General features: G+C 43.1%; 1 protein-coding gene across 1 annotated transcript in view; it reads right to left on the bottom strand.

The window, feature by feature from the left end:
- Positions 1-101: 101 nt before the first annotated feature.
- Positions 102-19,418, bottom strand: part of SLC45A4 (solute carrier family 45, member 4) — a gene marked incomplete at its 3' end in the record, with an annotated part of 31,933 nt that continues 12,616 nt past the window's right edge. The window contains exons 2-4 of the mRNA XM_010150523.1: positions 5,280-5,468; positions 1,287-1,466; positions 102-1,177 (exon numbers count right to left, since the gene is read on the bottom strand). Coding sequence (XP_010148825.1) covers positions 102-1,177; positions 1,287-1,466; positions 5,280-5,468 — 1,445 coding nt within the window. The remainder of the gene's footprint in view (positions 1,178-1,286; positions 1,467-5,279; positions 5,469-19,418) is intronic.

The following is a 19,418-nucleotide window of genomic DNA, read 5'->3' on the forward strand; positions in this document are numbered from 1 at the left end:
AACAGTACAGGTCCCAACACCGACAGCCTTTTTCTTGTAATAAGCACAACTCAGAGATAAGCAACTGTAAGCAGCTTGGCTGAAGGTAACTGTTCTCTTACCTTTGGGTCGCCCTGGAAGATGACCTGGCCCATGAAATCTGTATAGAACACAGCTTCAGCGATGACTGAAAACCAGGTCAAGAGGTGACAGACACACAGTCGCAGCAGCTCCTTTGGCATCTTCAGCATCGACAACCACAAGAGTCTGACCGTGGTTTCAGTTTCCCCCTCTTCACTCTCCGTGTCTCCACTTGAGTTTGTTGTGCCGCTCTGATTCCTGTGCCTGTACCTCTGTCGCTGCCGCTTCTGCATGTCGTAGATGTCATTCATGCTGCGCGAGGACTTTATCAAGACGATGGCATTGGCCCGACGAAAGCGATAGCGGTGAGAGCCTATTTTGCCATAGTACGAGAAGGTGTAAGACAGCTGACGGTAGAACATGTGCCTCCGCCTTCGCATGGAGTTCGAAGTACTAGATTGCTTCATGCCTATTCTAGCATGTCCGTTGAGAAACTCTTTTGGTAGGGAGCCATTGATGTTTGGGATTTTATCTTCATTTAAGCGATTATCAAGCAACATTTCCTCCTCTTTCTCATTGTCCCTGAGGAAAGCAGACAGGTGGTTGAGTTTGGACTTCATGATCTCTTGGCTGGTATTGTGGGGAGTGTTTGGATATGAAGCATCCTGAAAAATGGAGGGTTCGATGTCATGCAGAAAAAGCAGTTCTGATTCAATTTCCAAGGTAGCATCGGGCATGTGCAGAACCGAGTCACTCTTACTTCTTACAATGTTCACCTCCAGGAATTCCATACTGAGATCATGCTCTGACTGAACCTCATCATGGAACATAGAGGTTCCATATGGCTCTTCCTCACTAATTACATTCAGTCGATTCAGAGGGGGGAGGCTACCACTAAATTTGACACTGGAAAGTGTGTCCCCTTCGTCATCAATCCTGTCCTGCTGTGGGTTATACTGCTCTTCTTCAATGCTAAAAAGGTGGAGCGCAACGGAGACAGAGAAAATAATGGCTGCAAAGAAGAAAAGGACTTGCTCTTGAGATTTAAAAATACTACCCAAGAAAGTCTGTGTCCAGTCCAGCCCTCCTAACACATAACCGATTGCTCCTCCGAGACCTGTGGAAAAGAAAAAATAAGAAGTGAGTTCAGGAAAAATCAATTCAGTCACAACCTGGTCATCAGGAAGACTTGACAGCTGCCAAAAATATATCCATTAACTCCATACCAGCTGAAAACGCATGGATGTTAAGGGCCATGTCTTGCTCTTCACTGTCCACCACATCCAACAGGTAGGCCCGAATTGGCCCTTCTGTCGCATCAGCGCAGAAGTCCAACACCACAACACCAAGCACCGTGAGAACTATACCAATGGGCTGCTTGTCCGGGACATCACCAATAGCCAGACCTGTGGAAAAACAGAACAGGAATCTGAGCATGTCAGTCAAAAAGAGAAAACTACGAAGAGCAAGGTTAAGCTCCTTAAGAGAGAGGTGGCCAACACACTGGAAATGTTCTTTTACAGAATAAAATGCAAAGTTCAACTCTTTGGCACAACAACTATGGGTGGTTTGGGACAAAGAGGGTGAGTCCAGCTGTGGAGCCCTCAATATCAGAAGGATATAGCCCAGTTGGAGCGAGTCCAGAGGAGGCCACAAAGATGCTCAGAGGGCTGGAGTACCTAACCTATGATGAAAGGCTGCGAGAGTTGGGCTTGTTCAGCCTGGAGAAGAGAAGGCTCCAGGGAGACCTTATTGCAGCCTTCCAGTACCTGAAGGGGCTACAAGGAAGCTGGGGGGGACTTTTTACAAGGGCAGGGAGTGACAGGGCATGGGGCAATGACTTTAAATTGAAAGCAGGGAGATTTAGGTATAAAAAAGAAATTCTTCCCGGAGAGGGTGGTGAGGCACTGGAACAGTTTGCCCAGAGAAGCTGTGGATGCCCCATCCCTGGAAGTGTTCAGGGCCAGGCTGGATGAGGCTTGGAGCAACCTGGTCTAGTGGAAGGGGTCCCTGCCCATGGCAGGGGGGGGGGAACTAGATGATCTTTAAGGTCCCTTCCAAACCAAACCATTCTATGATTCTATGACTTTTAAATTTGTAAGACTGACACTTATTTTTCAAAATGTTATTTTTAAAGTACCTCTCAAACCTTGGAGATCCGGGATATTATTTCAGGTTCTCAGATATATTTTCCCTCAGATGCTGAAGGATGTTTTTACAGAAAGCAGCCATGATGAGAGAGGAAAGCGTCCAAGAGCAAAATGACATACCTCGTCTCTCAGTTACACACACAGACAGGTAACTGTCCTGCTGACAGCATTCCTGACATCGTGCCTAACATGTAATGGTTGCAGCACAACAGCATAGAGTGAGGTTTAACCCTTCTCTTTGCTTTTCTCAAACATTTTCTACATTTCTCTAAAAAGCAGTATTTTCTACATCACTTTTATAGGCAAAGCTTTTAAGGATGAAGCAACATGAAGGTATTTTGCATTGCAAAAAGCATCAGTCAGCTTCTTCTGACAGCACAGAATGAAATGCTTTTTGTTTACAGAGCAGAAAGGCAGCGTTAGGATAGAGTTGAAGAATTTTTCATGAAACAAACCATTGACAAAAGCATGAATTAACTTGAATCAGGGAGATTTAGAAGTTACACATACGAGACTGATAAAACCATGAGTGTAACTGATGAAAATGACAGTGGGAAGAGATGAACTGGCTAAGCCACTAAAAGTCATCTAAATTCTAAGTTCTATGATTCTTGCATATTCAATCCTTGTTTATACCAAGTCCTCTGAATGCTAAAGAAGTTTATACATGCTCCACGCTCGGCTGAATCCTACAGCAGAAATCACCGACAGTGTCAGTGCTTTAGATTTGTTGGAAACCTGCACAGTGCCTACAGCGGAGAGAACTAAAGTTGAACAAGATCTATACACAGCCGTTCTCCCAGGAAGCGACTGTTTACTGTTAGGATTGGCGAAGCTCTTTTTTAGCATGCCCTTGTGCTCCTTGTTCCCCTCCCTGGGACACCTATTGCCAGGGGCCAGGTTATGACAATAAAAAGGTTCCATACAATGACCGCCTCTGTTCTGCAGCATCTCCTGAGGTCCCAAGCTGAAATTAGGAGTGCAAGTAACTGGAGACTGAGGATAGGAACGTGTAAACATCAAATGCAAAGACACTGAAAGCATACAGGGTCCATTTAGAAGAAAATCTGGTTACAAATGAGGCCTTTACCTGCAAAACTCTGAACACCCCCTTTTGTGAGAAACTGGTAAGCGATGCCTTCGGTCTGAAAAGTGACACGGGCCACCATTTCAAAAAGTTCGAATCATAGAATCAGAGAATGGTTAGGGTTGGAAGGGACCTTAAAGATCATCCAGTTCCAACCCCCCTGCCATGGGCAGGGACACCTTCCACTAGACCAGGTTGCTCCAAGCCTCATCCAGCCTGGCCTTGAGCACTTCCAGGGATGGGGCATCCACAGCTTCTCTGGGCAACCTGTCCCAGTGCCTCACCACCCTCTCCAGGAAGAACTTCTTCCTGATATCTAATCTAAACCTCCCCCCTTCCAATTTAAACCCATTCCCCCTTGTCCTGTCACTAGAAGCCCTTGTAAAAAGTCCCCCCCAGCTTCCTTGTAGCCCCTTCAGGTACTGGAAGGCTGCATCATACTGTGCATCTGCTCTAACTAGTAGATCTGGTGGCTGACATGCTGACATGAATTCAATTTTAGTGGCAAATCTCGGTCTTCTAGTACGGAGCAGGTCTAGAGAAGACCATGGAACACCTCTCCTTTCAGGTCAGTTTGCGCCAGGCTCCCTTGGGAGGGGGCCCCTGTTGACTGTGCTTTTCAGAAAAGGGTATTTTTTCAAAATCTACCACAACCACGCCCCAGGAATGGATGTATGAAGCCTACAGCTCACTTTTGCAGTGCATTCCAATAACCTCTGTGTTTTAAAGAAGTTTCATTGCACTAGAGTACTGGGAAGTGCAGGTTTCCTAGAAAGCTATGCAACAGAATGTAGTACTGTATAACAAAAAACTAGAGAAAAATCAAAGACAGTAAGTTTTGCTGATTTATTAGAAAGTGGGATATTTCAAAATAAACTGCATATGAGCTTTGCTTGCCAGTATCAATACCTACTAACCTAAACCACTGAGTGGAAGTAAGAGCTTCCTATCAATTAAAATCCTGTAAAAGGGCTGCAGTCTAACATCTTGTATCCATGTGGATGAGAAGGAATAAGTCTTGGAGACACAACAAAGCACAATTGATACCATATGACAGCAATTCAAATAATTACTATTTATTGCTTGGGTAAATTAAAACCCCATAAGCTAAACATCCTTCATCTGAACAGAAAAATTGAAAACCATCACATGGCATCCCAACCTGGCTTTAAAAAGCTAATGTGCTGAGCCAAGGTAATGTTCCACTTGTTTCCCTCAATTAGTAACTTTTTCACAATAGAGCTGCACCTAACCCAGAAAAAAATGAGAGCCAAGAGGGTATTATTAGGTGCTAAGTTCCTTTCACTTGCATCAGTCCAACCGTGATGTAAACATTTCCCCAAATGTACTTGCTGTCACCTCTCCTACGCTAAATTTACAAAGAGATTGGAGATTGGAGATTAAAATCGGTAGTAAACTATGTTCAAGGGAAACTATTTTTACCAACTTTGATGGGGTCTCAGGAAAAATTATTTTCCCACATAGTTTTTGATAAACAAATATTAACTGTGTTCTGGACTTTTTCAATACCAGGTCTAAGAAAAGCAAAGAAAAAGTGAAAAGATAATTTTTGAAATAATGCTGGAAACAGGATGTGTTGCCAGATATGCATTAAAGGGAAAATGGATCACAACAGGAAACATTTCCCTGTGAACAGGTTGCTACAGTTTTCCCATGTCAAGGATCGACCAAATTCGTCTCAGCGACTGCAAACATTATACTGGCAACCATTGTATTAGTAACACTGTACTACCAGTTACAGCTTTGATTGCACAATACTTAGCACAGCACTGTAACTTTCGAATAAGGATAAAAACATGGAAAATGGGTACCTCAAACACGGCGTTGCAGAGATTTCTAGTGATTTTAACCCTAAACGTAAGTTAAATCAACTGCATATCATTACCTTTACTTTCTACATAAAAATCTTAACGCAGGTACGTTAGCATGAGATATACGTGGGTGATTTCTTCATTATTTACCTATAATAGAGCCATTAAGGAAAAGTGCAACTCCAAAGAGGACGCCAATGCAGAGAGCAAGAATAAAAGGCCGCCGGCGGCCCCAGCTCAGTGTGCAGCGGTCGCTAGCCGAACCTATAAGCGGAGTGAAGATCAAGCCCAGGATGGGGCTAAGGAACCAAGTGAGACTGTAGTATTGTTCAGGAAGACCTAAAACAAAGACAAAAATGATTTAAAGGTTATGTGGTACATGCCAAACATTTCACTTTATGCATGAATTTTTGTTACACCTTTGAAAACTGTAAATTAATCAGTCATTTATCTACAGCAAATTCCTTCCCCAGTGAACAACTCGGCTAAGGTTTCTTATCAATGGTTAAAAAAAAACCCAAAACAATTAAGGGAATCACAGATCATACATCTTCCAAATACCTGGGCAATAAGAAAGTAACAACAGAAGTATTTAAGCTATTGAAATAAAAGTAAAAAAAAAAGTATGTAACAGTGGAATCACTAGTCTATATAAGTTACTACTGTCCGAAAATGTCACATATCTGCTGAATTTTGCAGAGTGTGCTGGATTTCTTTTGACGGGGGTGTTGGTGGGGATGGCTCTGTGAAGAAGTAGCCCCCAGGGTCTTCTGTGTAGAAGCCAAATAGCTTTGCTGCATGCTCTATCCATTTGCAGACTACAAAAACAAAGGATTGTGGGACGCTGGGAAAGCCACCCGGTTGTCACACAGACGTATCTCCTCAGTAGAACTTTTAACATTCAGCCAGAGGTGAACATGACAGCGGTACTGCTCATCGAAGGTCACCACCATAAAGAGTTACTAAAGATTTATCGGACTGAAAATGATGGACAGAATTTGACTGTCATAGGACATGTCCCGTTTCTAAGCACAAAAACGTTTTCTGACAAAACTGAGCAACGGACAATCAAAGAAAATGCAATTATTTGTTAACATTTAGAGAACAACTGAGGAGGCTTTCTTGTCTCCGCCAGCCTTGCTGTTTTTTTCAGAACTGAGGTGACTTCATAGGATCAAATGGAAACAGATTGGATTTATTATGTAGTATTTACCTTGACATAAGACCTTGTTAAAAATACTAATTTCTGGAGAAGGAAAGCCCTGCTTTACACCTGACCAGCAGAGAGAGCAGAGGCCTGCAGATGGCAGACTGGCCCAGAAGAGCAGCCACACCGCTCCGCTGAGCTCAGTCTCCCTCTCACTTGATCAGCACAGGTCAGGTAACCACTCTGACCTGTTTCTTAGCAAAGCATTAAAACCAAAACAAATTCTTGCAGTCCAACTGGTGCTACAACTGAAAAACTCAAGTGGAAGGAAAACCATTTATTATTCAAAACCACATATGAAGACTGTGAGTAGCATCTGACCTTTGCTGGTGAGATCAACCCTGTGCAGTGCGCCGAGGCATCCATTACCAAGCAGGATTATACCAATCCCTACCCAAAATAACCTATGCTGCAAATTTGGAAGTCTAATCTCCTGGTGTTTAAAGTGCCATCAAATCTTGAGCAACGATGCTGGCTTCTTCTACGAGATAAACTGCATTTTCCTGAGACTGTTGTGCGCTCTGCAGCGATGCAGAGATGATATTATAGAAAAATAAGCTTTTTTTTGCCATAAATAACCAATTTCATCATCGGCATTCAACGTTCAGGTCTGAGGTCAAGGCCTATGTGATTTGACTCACCTTTGGCTAACAAACAAGCTAACGACGACAGCCGCCCTGACAAGCAGCGTTATTGGAAGAGACTCTTTCTGAACCCGCGTGACCTGCACTTTCAGCCCAAACACGCCCATAGGCACCCTGCCCACAGGGAATGGGGAAAGCATCATGGTTTAGCCATCTTTCCTTTCTTACAGAGCTGTACCTGGCCTGGAGGCCAATGCTCCACATAGGCCCTTACCAATATTTCCTTTTGCAGCATGGTTTACATCTCCAGGACAGGGATGTGATTGTACAGATGGCACCTTGTTCACGTCATGGTTTCAAATCACTGCCTCTCACTTAGCTTGTCCAAATGCTTGGTGATGCCTTGACTGACAATAAGGAACACTAGGACTGGGAGGGGGGGCATTGTGTTTAAAGCTCTTGTTCAGGAAACCATCATTCCTCCAGATCCCAACCTGCGGTTGCACCATCCAGCTTCTCTTCATGTGCGCGGCACTAATTGTAGGTTGAAGGCAGCAAGCCAGTAATCCAAGTACAAGGGCAGAAGAAACTTCCATCTGCCTGTGGTTTTAACACCCCTTTTAACTTCACCGAGTTCAACAGCCTTCCCAAGCTAGCAGGTTCAGGCACTGTGTGTTCAATTGGCACGTCACCTGCTCCACGATGCTAATGCTTATCAATGCCTGAGCTGGCATATAGATTGGGGGGGGGAAGGTCTGCTTCAAAATAAAAAAGAAGATGGGAAAGAGGAAGCATTTAGTTCAACGGAAGCAAAACGAAACAGTAGGCAAGTTAGGAACCATTTAGGGTGAATGATTTTGCTGCAGGACACAGAAGAAATGGCAACGTGTAGATACTCATCCCTATTTTGCCTCCCCGGAGCCATGCTGTTGAGCAGCAGTTAGGTACCAGAGGTTGCTGTCGTGTGATGCCAACTGACTGCAGCGAGTCGTTCTTCAGCCAAGTTAGAAGATACAGCTTAACTGACGTCACTGAACGTTATTGCAGCGATCACCAACCTCTGGAATAACGTGCTGTCATATCACTGCAAGAGGGATCCATGTTGAGAACAGAAGTTTTTTTTTTGTGAATTACGCTGTGACTTGTGATTTATGAGCTGGGACATCTCAGTCGAGCTCATCTATCAGTAAACACTTGAGAGACGCAGGGAAGGCTTTGCAGTAAATCATACCGTTGCTTTAAATAAACACAGGGGATGAAGGCTAGCGAGAGCGCCGTTACTAGCATTACAAGCATCATCCTATCTTATACGAATAAACAACCTTAAGTAGATAGATACAAGTAAAATGGACACAATTAAGAGACTCTCTCTTAATATTCCAACCATCCATTGAGACAACCAACTCATTTTAATGGAGACTATGAGAAGAAACAACGAGGAAATGCTAGTAGGGCAGGGGCAAGCAATCCAAGTGTACATCCAGGGACAGCGGGGGCTTGCACAGCCCACCATCCCTCTGTTCCTGGGGCCACCGCACCGTCTCCGGTCTATAACAGCACTTGTCTGTGGTGTATACAAGATTTTAACAAAAAGGTTCTGGAAATACTTAATCCATTCAAAATGATGACTTCTGCAGAGAATTAAAACCTGTTTACAAGTATTTTTCCTTCAACTGTAAAAACAGCACATTTCTAAATTGGAAAGATAGGTATTTTTTAATGCTTTATAGGCACAGTTAACCAACTGTCATAAAAATGTCCTAAGATTATTAAAAACCACAGTGATTTTCACTGCCAGCATTACTCTGACTTCAGTACTTTCAAGGTCAAGTTTACATTTAATAACTCAAGATTAAGGCCTGCATTCTGGTTTGATTTTACAGGCCAGTAAAAGAAAGGCAAGAAGGGCTTTAACCCAACCTCTGTTACATGCCTGCAATTAGGGAGTCTTTTTCCATCTATGAGTCAGCAGAGAGGGACTGAAATGTTTCTTGAGAAGGCTTTATTTTCACTGATGGAAAAGAAATCTTCCTAACATCTACGTACTTATAAATAAAAGCCTAAATCCAAATATTGACATTGAAAAGGGCTTACTTTACAAAAGACATGAATCTCAATGATTTCAGAATGGAGCGAGGGATGTACGGTAGTTTTTACGGAAGGGTAAAAAGGACACTTGAACCACGAACATTACGTCTGGAGATCCTTCTTTAGACAAACCACACTGATTTTTTTTCTTTTAATTGAACTACTCTTTAGTGGCCAAACTATCTATCTTTAGAAAAAGAGACCCTGATAAAAATCTATACAAGAATTAATAGCCCCATGCCAAGAAAAAAGGAAGAATTTATAAAAAGCTTTCAGTGCTCCTACAAGTAAACAGGAAAGGGATCACTTTCAAGTGAAACATGAGCAATTCCCACAGATTGTATAATGGTAGGAACCATCAACATGAGCATAATCTGCTTTGTCTTCTGCTGGAGAAGTCATGCTACAGGACTACTTCTGTAACCTAAGTGGCCGGGCTCTTTCCAAGCGCATTCCAAGCGTGAGCTAGCAGTTTATAAAATCATCATGTCTTTTATATATATTTATGCAGAATTCAAAATAGTCACCATTTATTAAGCAAAGTATATGACTTTAAGTATGTAAACTGTGATATCATCACATTAGAATTTAATTGGTTACACAAGTGGAAAATTACTGAGTGGGGGAGAAGATTCTCGGCGGGAAGCCGGTGCACATGCAAGCTAAAATAAAACAGCACAGGTAAAATTTACTGCTAGGAGAACTCCCTCCTGTACCCGTGTGACAGACAGCAGATTCCTCACCTGAACAATGTACAAGCAGGCAAGGAAAGCAATTGTCTTAGCAATGGGTAATACAGTTATCTACCCAAAGCTTCCTTTTGTACTTGTTTTCTTGAAGCTGAGATGTGTTATTGATAAGCTGTGGTCTACCCACTCAAGCAAAACTCTGCGAGACAACTGTGCCAGTGCCTAGAAAAGCCTTCTCTCTCTGTACAGATTTACTTGTCACCTCGACGTCACCCAGCACTGTGGCTGGGAAGTCAGACTTCTCTAAAGCTCACAGCCCTGTTCTGCCATGGGTCTTCCAGGAGAGAGTTCTCAGAGACATTGGGCACTGTCCCATGAAACAAGACTCCAAAACACACCTTGTAGATGTTCTTCCTAAAATTCATGCTTCGTGCTGGTAGAGTCTACAGGTGCTTCATCATTTCAGTAGTGGGTCTGCTTTAGCGCTAGACATTTTGATATAAATGAGAAAGTTCCAGACAGACAAGGACAACTCCAACCCTAAAATACTTTTTTTCCTTAAAAGAGGCTGTTCTGGTTTTAGTATCTTGAATGTCTGCATACGTGATATGCATATTTAGGTTGGCGTGCATGATTTGGCTGTAGATGCAAAATAAATAAGAGGACTGAAAACTGACATACTTAAAAAGTTTGTGTGTGTATATATATATATGTGGGTGTATATATAAGTATGTAAACAACATAAAATCCCCCAAGCCTTACAGAGTTTTGCTGCCTCCCAAGAACGAGCTCCAATAATGAAAACTCCATAGAAATTGCGTCTGTGAAGGGCGCTAGGCAGTTGAGGAAAGTAACTGCATATTCTAACCGTTCCTTTCCCTGAATAACTGGGCTGCTATACCTGCATAACATCACAATATTTTACAATGAGAAGACAAAAAAATTTTTACAATATTTAAAAATGAGAAGACAGTTAAGAAGGCATCCAAGCCAGAACAAGACAACGATGAGCAGAAATTAAGAGATAAAGGGAACACTGACACCAAGAATTCCCTTCCGATACCCCCATCTAGTGGCAAGGACTCAGATGCAGCATGTCTTTTAAATCAAGTTGGCTAAAGTGACGTGCCCGGCCAACAGCCCTGCAGCCTCTGATGTGCACAGCTGATGTACGGATGCTGGTTTTGAGGGGATTTCAAGGCAGTACCGCACAGCAAGCTTCTCATCCATATGACTGTCTTGCCACAACCTGTTACAGCCAAATGTAAGATGTCCCAACCGCTAAGAGTGGCTATACCCACCTGGAACAGGCTATAACTAGGCTGGGGCTGATTTCACACGGCCAAGAGAAGTATCACGCAGCAAACGCCTTTACCAGAGGCTGCTGAGACTCACATGTGGGCTCAAAGGCCAAAGCAGCTGCATCCTATTACCAGTTTAATGCCGTTCCATTATTTTGTCTGTAATTTTCCACCGCCGTGCTTGCCTTGCCAGGTAGCAGCTTTTAACATCGAACCGCCATCCGCCAACTTGGAAAAGTAACCTGGTGGCCTCTTGGGAAAGGAATAATAACTGGAGGATTATTATGTAGCCTTTTACTGACAGCTAATCTGAGGAAACACCGAGGAGGAAAAAAAGCATATTGGATAAACAAGGTTAGTATTTGTGCCGTGAACTGAATCTGGAGCAGGTCACAAGGCAGACTCAGAAGTCTCATACAAATCAGTGAGAAAAAGAGCAAAACACAACAACAGCTTCTGTTAGCAGCGTCCTACTGCCACTGAGACCCTTGGAATATGGCATTTCCCAGCCAGCTACAAACAAACAGGACACTGGCTTCTAGTAAATAAGGGTTTGTTTTTTCCCAGACAAAAAAAGTGCCCAACAATAGTGGGACCAGCACTGCTCACAGTTCACAGGAAATGCTCACTGTGTCACCATCAGTCTAAGGGCTGCGTGAGGTCACGAGTTACATGGAAGAAAGATTAAGTTACAAGCAGCAGTTTCTATTCAAAACCTCTTTTTGATAAGTTCTATTGGGGGAAAAATAGTTCTTTATAAGCTTAACAATAAGATCTGATATGGGAATAGGATGCTAAGCTCCTATTTTCATTTGTCAGGAATCATCACCTAGAGACTTGTTTATACTCTTAAAGTAAACACCATACAAATTTCTGAACTAACCTAAGAAACCGTCATGCCCTGCAAATACTTTGTATTCCACAGTTTCACCCCCCCGTATAAAATACTGCATACTGCTAAAAATATTTTACATCGATCTGTTTAAACTACACTTATACAAGCTGCTTTGTTTAGACTGTATTTTTAAAGAGTGCAGCAAGCAGATCCAATGTTTGTCAAAAAGCTGTGAAAAAGTCAGAAGCCCAGTATCTGCTCTTCATCTCGTTACAACAGCACCGTAGACACCACTGCAAACTCAAGCGTTTTAGCTTCGGAGTGTCTCTGTGAGGAAGAGGGATTTCCATATGCAGCTGCAATCATTTCACAAATGAACCCCAATATCCCCTCTCCTTATATTTAAAATAAAAATACAGAGCTGCCACACATTTGGGTTCCCCAGAGGAACAGCCAACAAGCCACATGCCTATTTTGACAACTGCATCACCACGAAGCTTACACCATAAATGCTTTTTGCTTCTTGCTCTCTTTCCTCGGATTTTAGGGCTTCTAATGGCTTAGAGTTTCTGGGGCACTCAGCTGCCAAAAAACCCAAACCTGAGCTAATAGATGTTGAACCAACGCACTGAAATAGGCGTGACTGGCGATCTGAGCACTGTATCGCAGTACAGTCAGCACTCATACGTTGAATTTATTGCACGCCCATGAAAAACCACCTTCAAACTTCTGGACTGAAATAGGAACTCTGACCAACAGGGAAGAGAGATGGAAAAGCACAGTAATTTCTCCTGGTGTCCATGACCATGATTTGAGCAGCTTCCAAATGTGGGAGTACAAGCTTTTGAGAAGGAAATAATTTTAAACGCTACTTGAAATCATGGTCTGATATCATACGAGAAGAGACAGTTTGCACCCCTAATTCTCAGTATTTTATGGCTGCTGGTGTTAGAATAAATGAAGCCCAACACTGGATTTCATTTTTATGTGAAAATTTTGCTCTTTATCACATTATGCCTGCCCAGACCTAAAGGTTTTTAATTGCTGTTAGCTTTCTACATAAAAATGATAGCCTATCAAGTTGTCAGGCATCTTTACTCACTCAGTCTCTCAGACATGACCTGCTGCAATAAACACCATATAAAAATAGGAGAAATATCAAAACTGTGGAATAAATCTTCCCACTGGTAAAATTCACATCCTGAAATTCTTGTGCCTGTCAAATCAGAGCTCTTCTGCCTAGCCTGCAACATTCACAACCTGTCAGCACATTATATACATCTTGTAGGCAGGAGTACGTGCACTCTGCAGTCTGAACATACTTTCCTGGAATACAAACTACCACCCAGCTGAAGTCTCTCTTCTCCTTCCCCCTCCTGTTGAGCTCGTCAGCAGGGATGCCTGCCCAACGGTTGGGAATGCTGGGCTCTTCGGCCTCACTCAGCCCGTGTGTTACTGCTCTGGATGATGGGAAACCAGGACAGGGCCACCTCTTCTGTGTGAACGAGGAATCAGCTGTGGGACACGAGAGTGGAGGGATAAAGCACAATTCCCCAATTTGGATGGAGTTATTAGCACTGACAGGAGCGATAATCAAGAGGACAAATAATTAAAAGGAATATTACAGGGACATAAAAAGCATGGTACTTTGAAGGACTGATATCCAAGGGCAAAATCAAGTAATTCTTTCCAAAGCTACCAGCAAAAGTCAGCTGCAGCCCACCCTGAATGCACTGGGAAAAATCCACAGGACCAAGGAGGCGCTTTTCAGGGCTGGAGCACTGTCGGTCTTCTGCCTTTTACAGCAGGTTCATGCCTTTAAAATGCACCTGAATTTCTGCTTTAGTCACTCCTGGTTATAAGGACAAGATTATAGGTGAAAGCTGGATCTAGATTTGAGATACATGAACAAATAATTAATAGGAATATTAAAAGAATGAAGTTAGAGATGCTGGAAAAACTGTCCGGCATTTCCTTAAAACTTGCATTTCAAATTTTAAATTTCCTCAGTAGTTGGATGAACACAAGTAACTCTTTTACAGCAGAAACAAATGCCAAAAATTTGAAACATATGACAACTCCTACCTGCCATGCCTACAACTAGACTAGAGCCACCCATTCGGAAACAACCACTACTGAAGGGGTAATAAAACAACGCTCTTGCTTTCCAACAGGCTCAGTACAGAACTATCAGTGCAGGGTTTCACGGACAGAGTCCTGGGGGTGTTCTTAAGCTCCAGAAGAGTAACAGCCCTTACTGGCACAGCCGTCACCTTTGAAATCCCCCATGCAATACCATGCCAGCAGCCACCGTGTTGGGGCAAAAATGGGATTAATTTTGAAAATGAAATTAAGGAAATAAGTGACAGGCCTCTTAAAACTATTTCATCAGCCAGTTTTCCCATTTTTGGTCTCAGCTCAATTATTGCTTCTCAACCTCCTACAGCTGTCCTCCCCTTCTCATATTTGGCAACCGTGGGAGTCATCAGTGTTTCATTAAGCTCTGCTGCTGTACTTCCATTCTGCCAAAGTTGTAGAAAGGTTTATGTGGCTTCCCTGACAATTCCTAGTTTATAACCCACTTTTATGGTGCTGTGTCAGGAAAGAGAAGCATATGCTGAGAGGAGTGAGCCAAAGGTACGTGTGGAAGAGGGAGAGTGGAAGCGAAAGCTTGAGAACAGCTGAGGTCTGAGGCACTGGAGAAAGAACACTGATCTGCAGGCAGGCAAATATGGTTTTCCTTTCAGTGTGATCACAAAGGCTGCAAAGTAAAGCTTTTAAAATGTTAATTATTTATTTTAAAGTTTCTAACCTTCCTACTAACCCACTTCCACCGCAGTAACCTGCAGTAATTCAGGTTGGAGACCATTTCTAGCTTACTGCCCTTGTAACAATCCAGGTTTCTTCTTCCTTATCCCATATATCATGCAATTGCTAATAGACACATATGCTAATATTAGCTACTCCTGCTGCTGCTGAAGGGGAGGAATCAAAGGCAACACATACGGCATGCCCTGCTCAGGGAAAGACCAAAGCATCAACTGCGGTGGTGGATTTTTTTATGGTACTAAAAACGTTAGCAATTCCCATATGTTGCACGGAATGATTACGCTTACCAAAATGATGGCATTTATTTTTGCCAAAGTACATCCAGACCAGCGAAAAGTGCCAGGTTTACTGAAGCCAAAAGCCGAATCGTTTATACTCAAACACGGAGAGTGCCAACCAAGCTTTCGCCACGCTGCAGCAGGTAATTAAGCTCCAGAGAGGGCAAGGAAAGGCAACACTGCCAAGAGCTCCTATCAACTGCTGGAACTGATTCTCTGGAGTTTTCTAGATTATCTCTGCTGTCATTTTTGGCTCTTGGGAAACTTGTTTTTAACTTTTCTTCCTCTCTCACTTATTAACCAATATTTAGAAATATATCACTTTGACATTAATAAGGAATTTGCATCACAGTGCTTAACGAGCTGAAATTGAATATAGATTAAATCTGACGCAACTTCCCAGTGTGCTGAACAAGCAGTAATAAAAAAAAAAAAAAAAAAAATCCCTTTTAACCTCCAGCAAAGAGCGGCATTAGGGATATATAGCAAAGGTGTTTACATTGAATAAAATGCGGAGAATTTTCTTCGCGGTCCCAGAAAAACCCAAGTTCTATCCAACTGTACATATATATGGGCATAACCACCCCAGGTTAACTGCACAATGCCAGTTATTCGCTCCCAGGCTGCAAACGCTGTCTCCTGCTGCCGGCCAGTTAGGCAAGCTGCAGACAGAGAAGGACCCGAAGGTCACACGCAACCCCGCCAGCATCCATTTCCCATCACTCATAAGTGCCTAAATGTACGCAGGCACGTATATGAATGCAGCAATCAATAAATTGTTTTGCCACACTAATCCTTCCCTCGCCTTGACGGGATGTAATTAAAATGCATCAGCTGTACATGATGCCCCACTTCGACTCCGGGCACGTTACGTAACACTGCAGCACTTCCCCGCTCCGTCTCACCGCGAGAGCAGACGTCAGTTACACTGACATGTGTCGCCTGAAGATACGCAGCATCCCAGTTTATCCAAAGCTCAATAGGGGGTTTTGTCACCACTTCCAGTATATTGGCAAATTTATACACAAAGGCACTTCGGCACAAACGCGCTTGAAAATTCCCAAACTCTAGAGATTCTTACGTATACAATAGAAAACCTTTCAGCACCAGCTCGCACGCCTGCTCTGTTCATCAACAGTGGAGCTTTTGTTGCAGCGATTAACACATTAATACCTGGGAATATGACCACCTACTTACACAGCTGAAGCAAATCTGAACCAAAAAAACAGTCTTAACACCTCTTTCATCCAAGCAGAGCTAAACTTGAACTGCTAACGCTGAAATCCAAACCGAACTGACCCTCTCCCACTCCCTTAAAAAAAAAAAAAAATCTTGTTAATGAGCAACTTTTCTGTTCTGGTCCAGTTAAAATCAGACTTGCTTAATGGGGACCTAGTCAATATGGGGCTGCTCATACCTGGGAAGGAGCTGCCCAGCAGCATCACAAGGTAGCTGTAGGTCCAGCCTGAGCCCTGGCTTGGGTGCTCTGGTCCTGTGCTGCTCTGCGGTGCAAGGATTTTGTCTGAGGGAAGCTTTGACCACCTGTCTGTACTGCTCTAACCAGACCTCACGGGGAGGTAGAAGCACAATTACCACAACTAAGCAAGGGCAAAATGAAGAGCATGGCTAGGGCATCTCAAATTTTATGGGACTTGCTCAGGATTAAGACTGAAGATAGCATTCTAGCCATCACTGGGCTAGAAGACATCACCTAGTCATCACATCATTAAACCCCTATTCACTGCAGCAGCAGTTTACTCCTGATGTGTCTGTTGTACCCCACCAACCCCTAGGAAACCATAAAGGATCTGGTTCCTGCTGCCAAACAAGTGACTGGCATATACTTAGCTCAGCATGGCATCTCGTCAGTGTATCCAGGAACAGAACTTGAAAAAGGAAGGCAAAGAGACATGAAGGTAGCCAAAAAAGTATTTTTTGTTGAGCAGGCAGCCAGGCAGAGTATGGTCAGCACAACATTTGCGCCCTTGAATTGCAAGCAGCAAAAAACAGTTCATTTCCAGTCTCAAGTTATGTGTATTAGGAAATACAGTGAATGGAACTTTTCTTTGCACATTGATAAAAATAACCCTCCCCCCTCAATTTTTCGGCTTGACTACACACTTGGAAGACACATAAAGTGACTCAAGAAGGTGTTTTTTGGCCTATGTATCCCTGCAGATATCACCTGAGAACCTTCATCTTCCCAGGGATTACTGACCAGTTGATTTTAAAATTTCAGCTGGGACCTTTAAATGCCCAAACTATTCAGAAGGGAAAAAAAGCTGAGTTGATCCTACCTACACTCCTTAGGCCATTCATGCCATGCTGTCTCGAAGTGCTTTACTCCCTTTCTTTTCAACACACAAAGCCTCCCCAAAAGCCACTGTTCCCATAACAGGCTCACAAAAAGTGTATTGTTAATTGTTACTACACTGCAAAATCAACCTTCTGGCCTTTCTGAAGTCTTCAGGACTACAGGTTTATTTATGATAGGAGTAAACACTGTGATCATTTTTGTCACAACTGTGCTGCTGGGAAGCCCGACCAGCTAAAAATCAGCAAAGAACAGGAACACTGCATTCGCTTTTAAATTATTTGCTATTTTAAAAATGTTGCTGAATTACACATAAACAAACACACTGATTCTTCTAACTCATTATTCACTGTATACTTAATAAAAAACACAGAGGAATTTTGAAAATAACCCATACTAAGCTCCTAAAGAGAAACTGCATTCCTCTACGCAGTTGCCTTTATCAAGGTTAATTCCTCATGTGGCTATATCAAGCGAAACATAAATCCTATTAGTGCTTTTCCTATTTGCTTTAACGAATGAACTGCAGGTTGTAGTTTGCAGACATGGTTTTCCACACAGACCATTGCTGCAGGAAAAACACTGCAGTTCACTAGCTGTTTTAACATACAAATGCTGTTCACAGGACTTACCATACAGAGAATTCTAATCAACTAAGGGCTCCCCTGCTCCCCAAAAGGTGGTCTTCATCTACAGCTGTTCATGCCACCAACAGCCTGCCTTGTGGGTAAAGCATTACAGAAAACCATCCCCTTAGATGATATTAGGGGAGCTGATTAAAAAGACGATTTAGGAGTTTACATAGCCTGCCTCAAACTTTCCTACAAGCCGTCTTCTACAAACTTATATGTTTTAGCTTGAACATTAACTTACATGAAACACGTTCTACACGTGTACCAGAGAGACATAAAAGCAGAGCTGTTTTCGTATTTAAGTCTTCTAAACTCTAGCTATATAAAAATCTTGATCTTAGTATTTCGAGCATGCAGAGTCATACCACTGTTGCACACACGGGAAAGGTTGGTAACTACAGCAGAACCTAAGCCCCAAGTCTAAACCAGCTCTCCAAATAACAAGCTTACTCTGTCCAGGAGTGGCTCCCCCGCCCTTACTGAGCTGTTAAAAAATTACACTGCTTGCACAAAGGATAGCAAAATCCTTGGGCTGTATCCGGAGAAGTGTGACCAGCAGGTCGAGGGAGGGGATTCTGCCCCTGTACTCTGCTCTGGTGAGACCCCTCCTGGAGTGCTGTGTCCAGCTGTGGAGCCCTCAACATCAGAAGGATATTGACCACTTGGAGCGAGTCCAGAGGAGGCCATGAAGATGCTCAGAGGGCTGGAGCCCCTCTGCTGTGATGAAAGGCTGCAAGAATTGGGCTTGTTCAGCCTGGAGAAGAGAAGCCTCCGGGGAGACCTTATTGCACCTTCCAGTACCTGAAGGGGCTACAAGGAAGATGGGGGGGACTTTTTACAAGGGCCTGTAGTGACAGGACAAGGGGGAACGGGGTTAAATTGAAAGCGGGGAGGTTTAGATTGGATATCAGGAAGAAGTTCTTCCCAGAGGGGGGGGTGAGGCACTGGAAGAGGTTGCCCAGAGAAGCTGTGGATGCCCCATCCCTGGAAGTGTTCAAGGCCAGGCTGGATGTGGCTTTGAGCAACCTGGTCTAGTGGAAGGTGTCCCTGCCCATGGCAGGGGGGTTGGAACTGGACGATCTTTAAGGTCCCTTCCAACCCAAACCATTCTATGATTCCATGATCTGTGAAGATGAAAAAGACTTCTTCCCACAGACGCTTTTACAAGCAATCCTTGCTTGCACGTGTTATGTTTCACAATCAGTAAGGCTATGCATGGAAGGATAAATTTACCAATAAAGTATGAAGTTAAACAAGCAGAGCACTCCAGCAAATAAGATGACAAACATTTCCTTTCCAAATGTACAACTTACGAGTTAGGCCCTAATGGGGACAAAGTAGACCAGAGCTCTCTTCCAATCAACCAGACAAGTAGTTTTATCATATTGTGAAAAGCAGCTTACACCACTCTGCTTGTTATCTGTTTCTTGTCATTTGAACTTTTAAGAGAATGGAATGAGTTACAGGTATAGTCAGCATTACTCAGTCAGCCAAAAAAGGAAACCCAAGTAATTTTCAAAATTGAAACCTAA

The sequence above is a fragment of the Eurypyga helias genome, unplaced genomic scaffold, assembly GCF_000690775.1.
Source record: "Eurypyga helias isolate BGI_N326 unplaced genomic scaffold, ASM69077v1 scaffold9284, whole genome shotgun sequence".
Lineage (NCBI taxonomy): Eukaryota > Metazoa > Chordata > Aves > Eurypygiformes > Eurypygidae > Eurypyga > Eurypyga helias.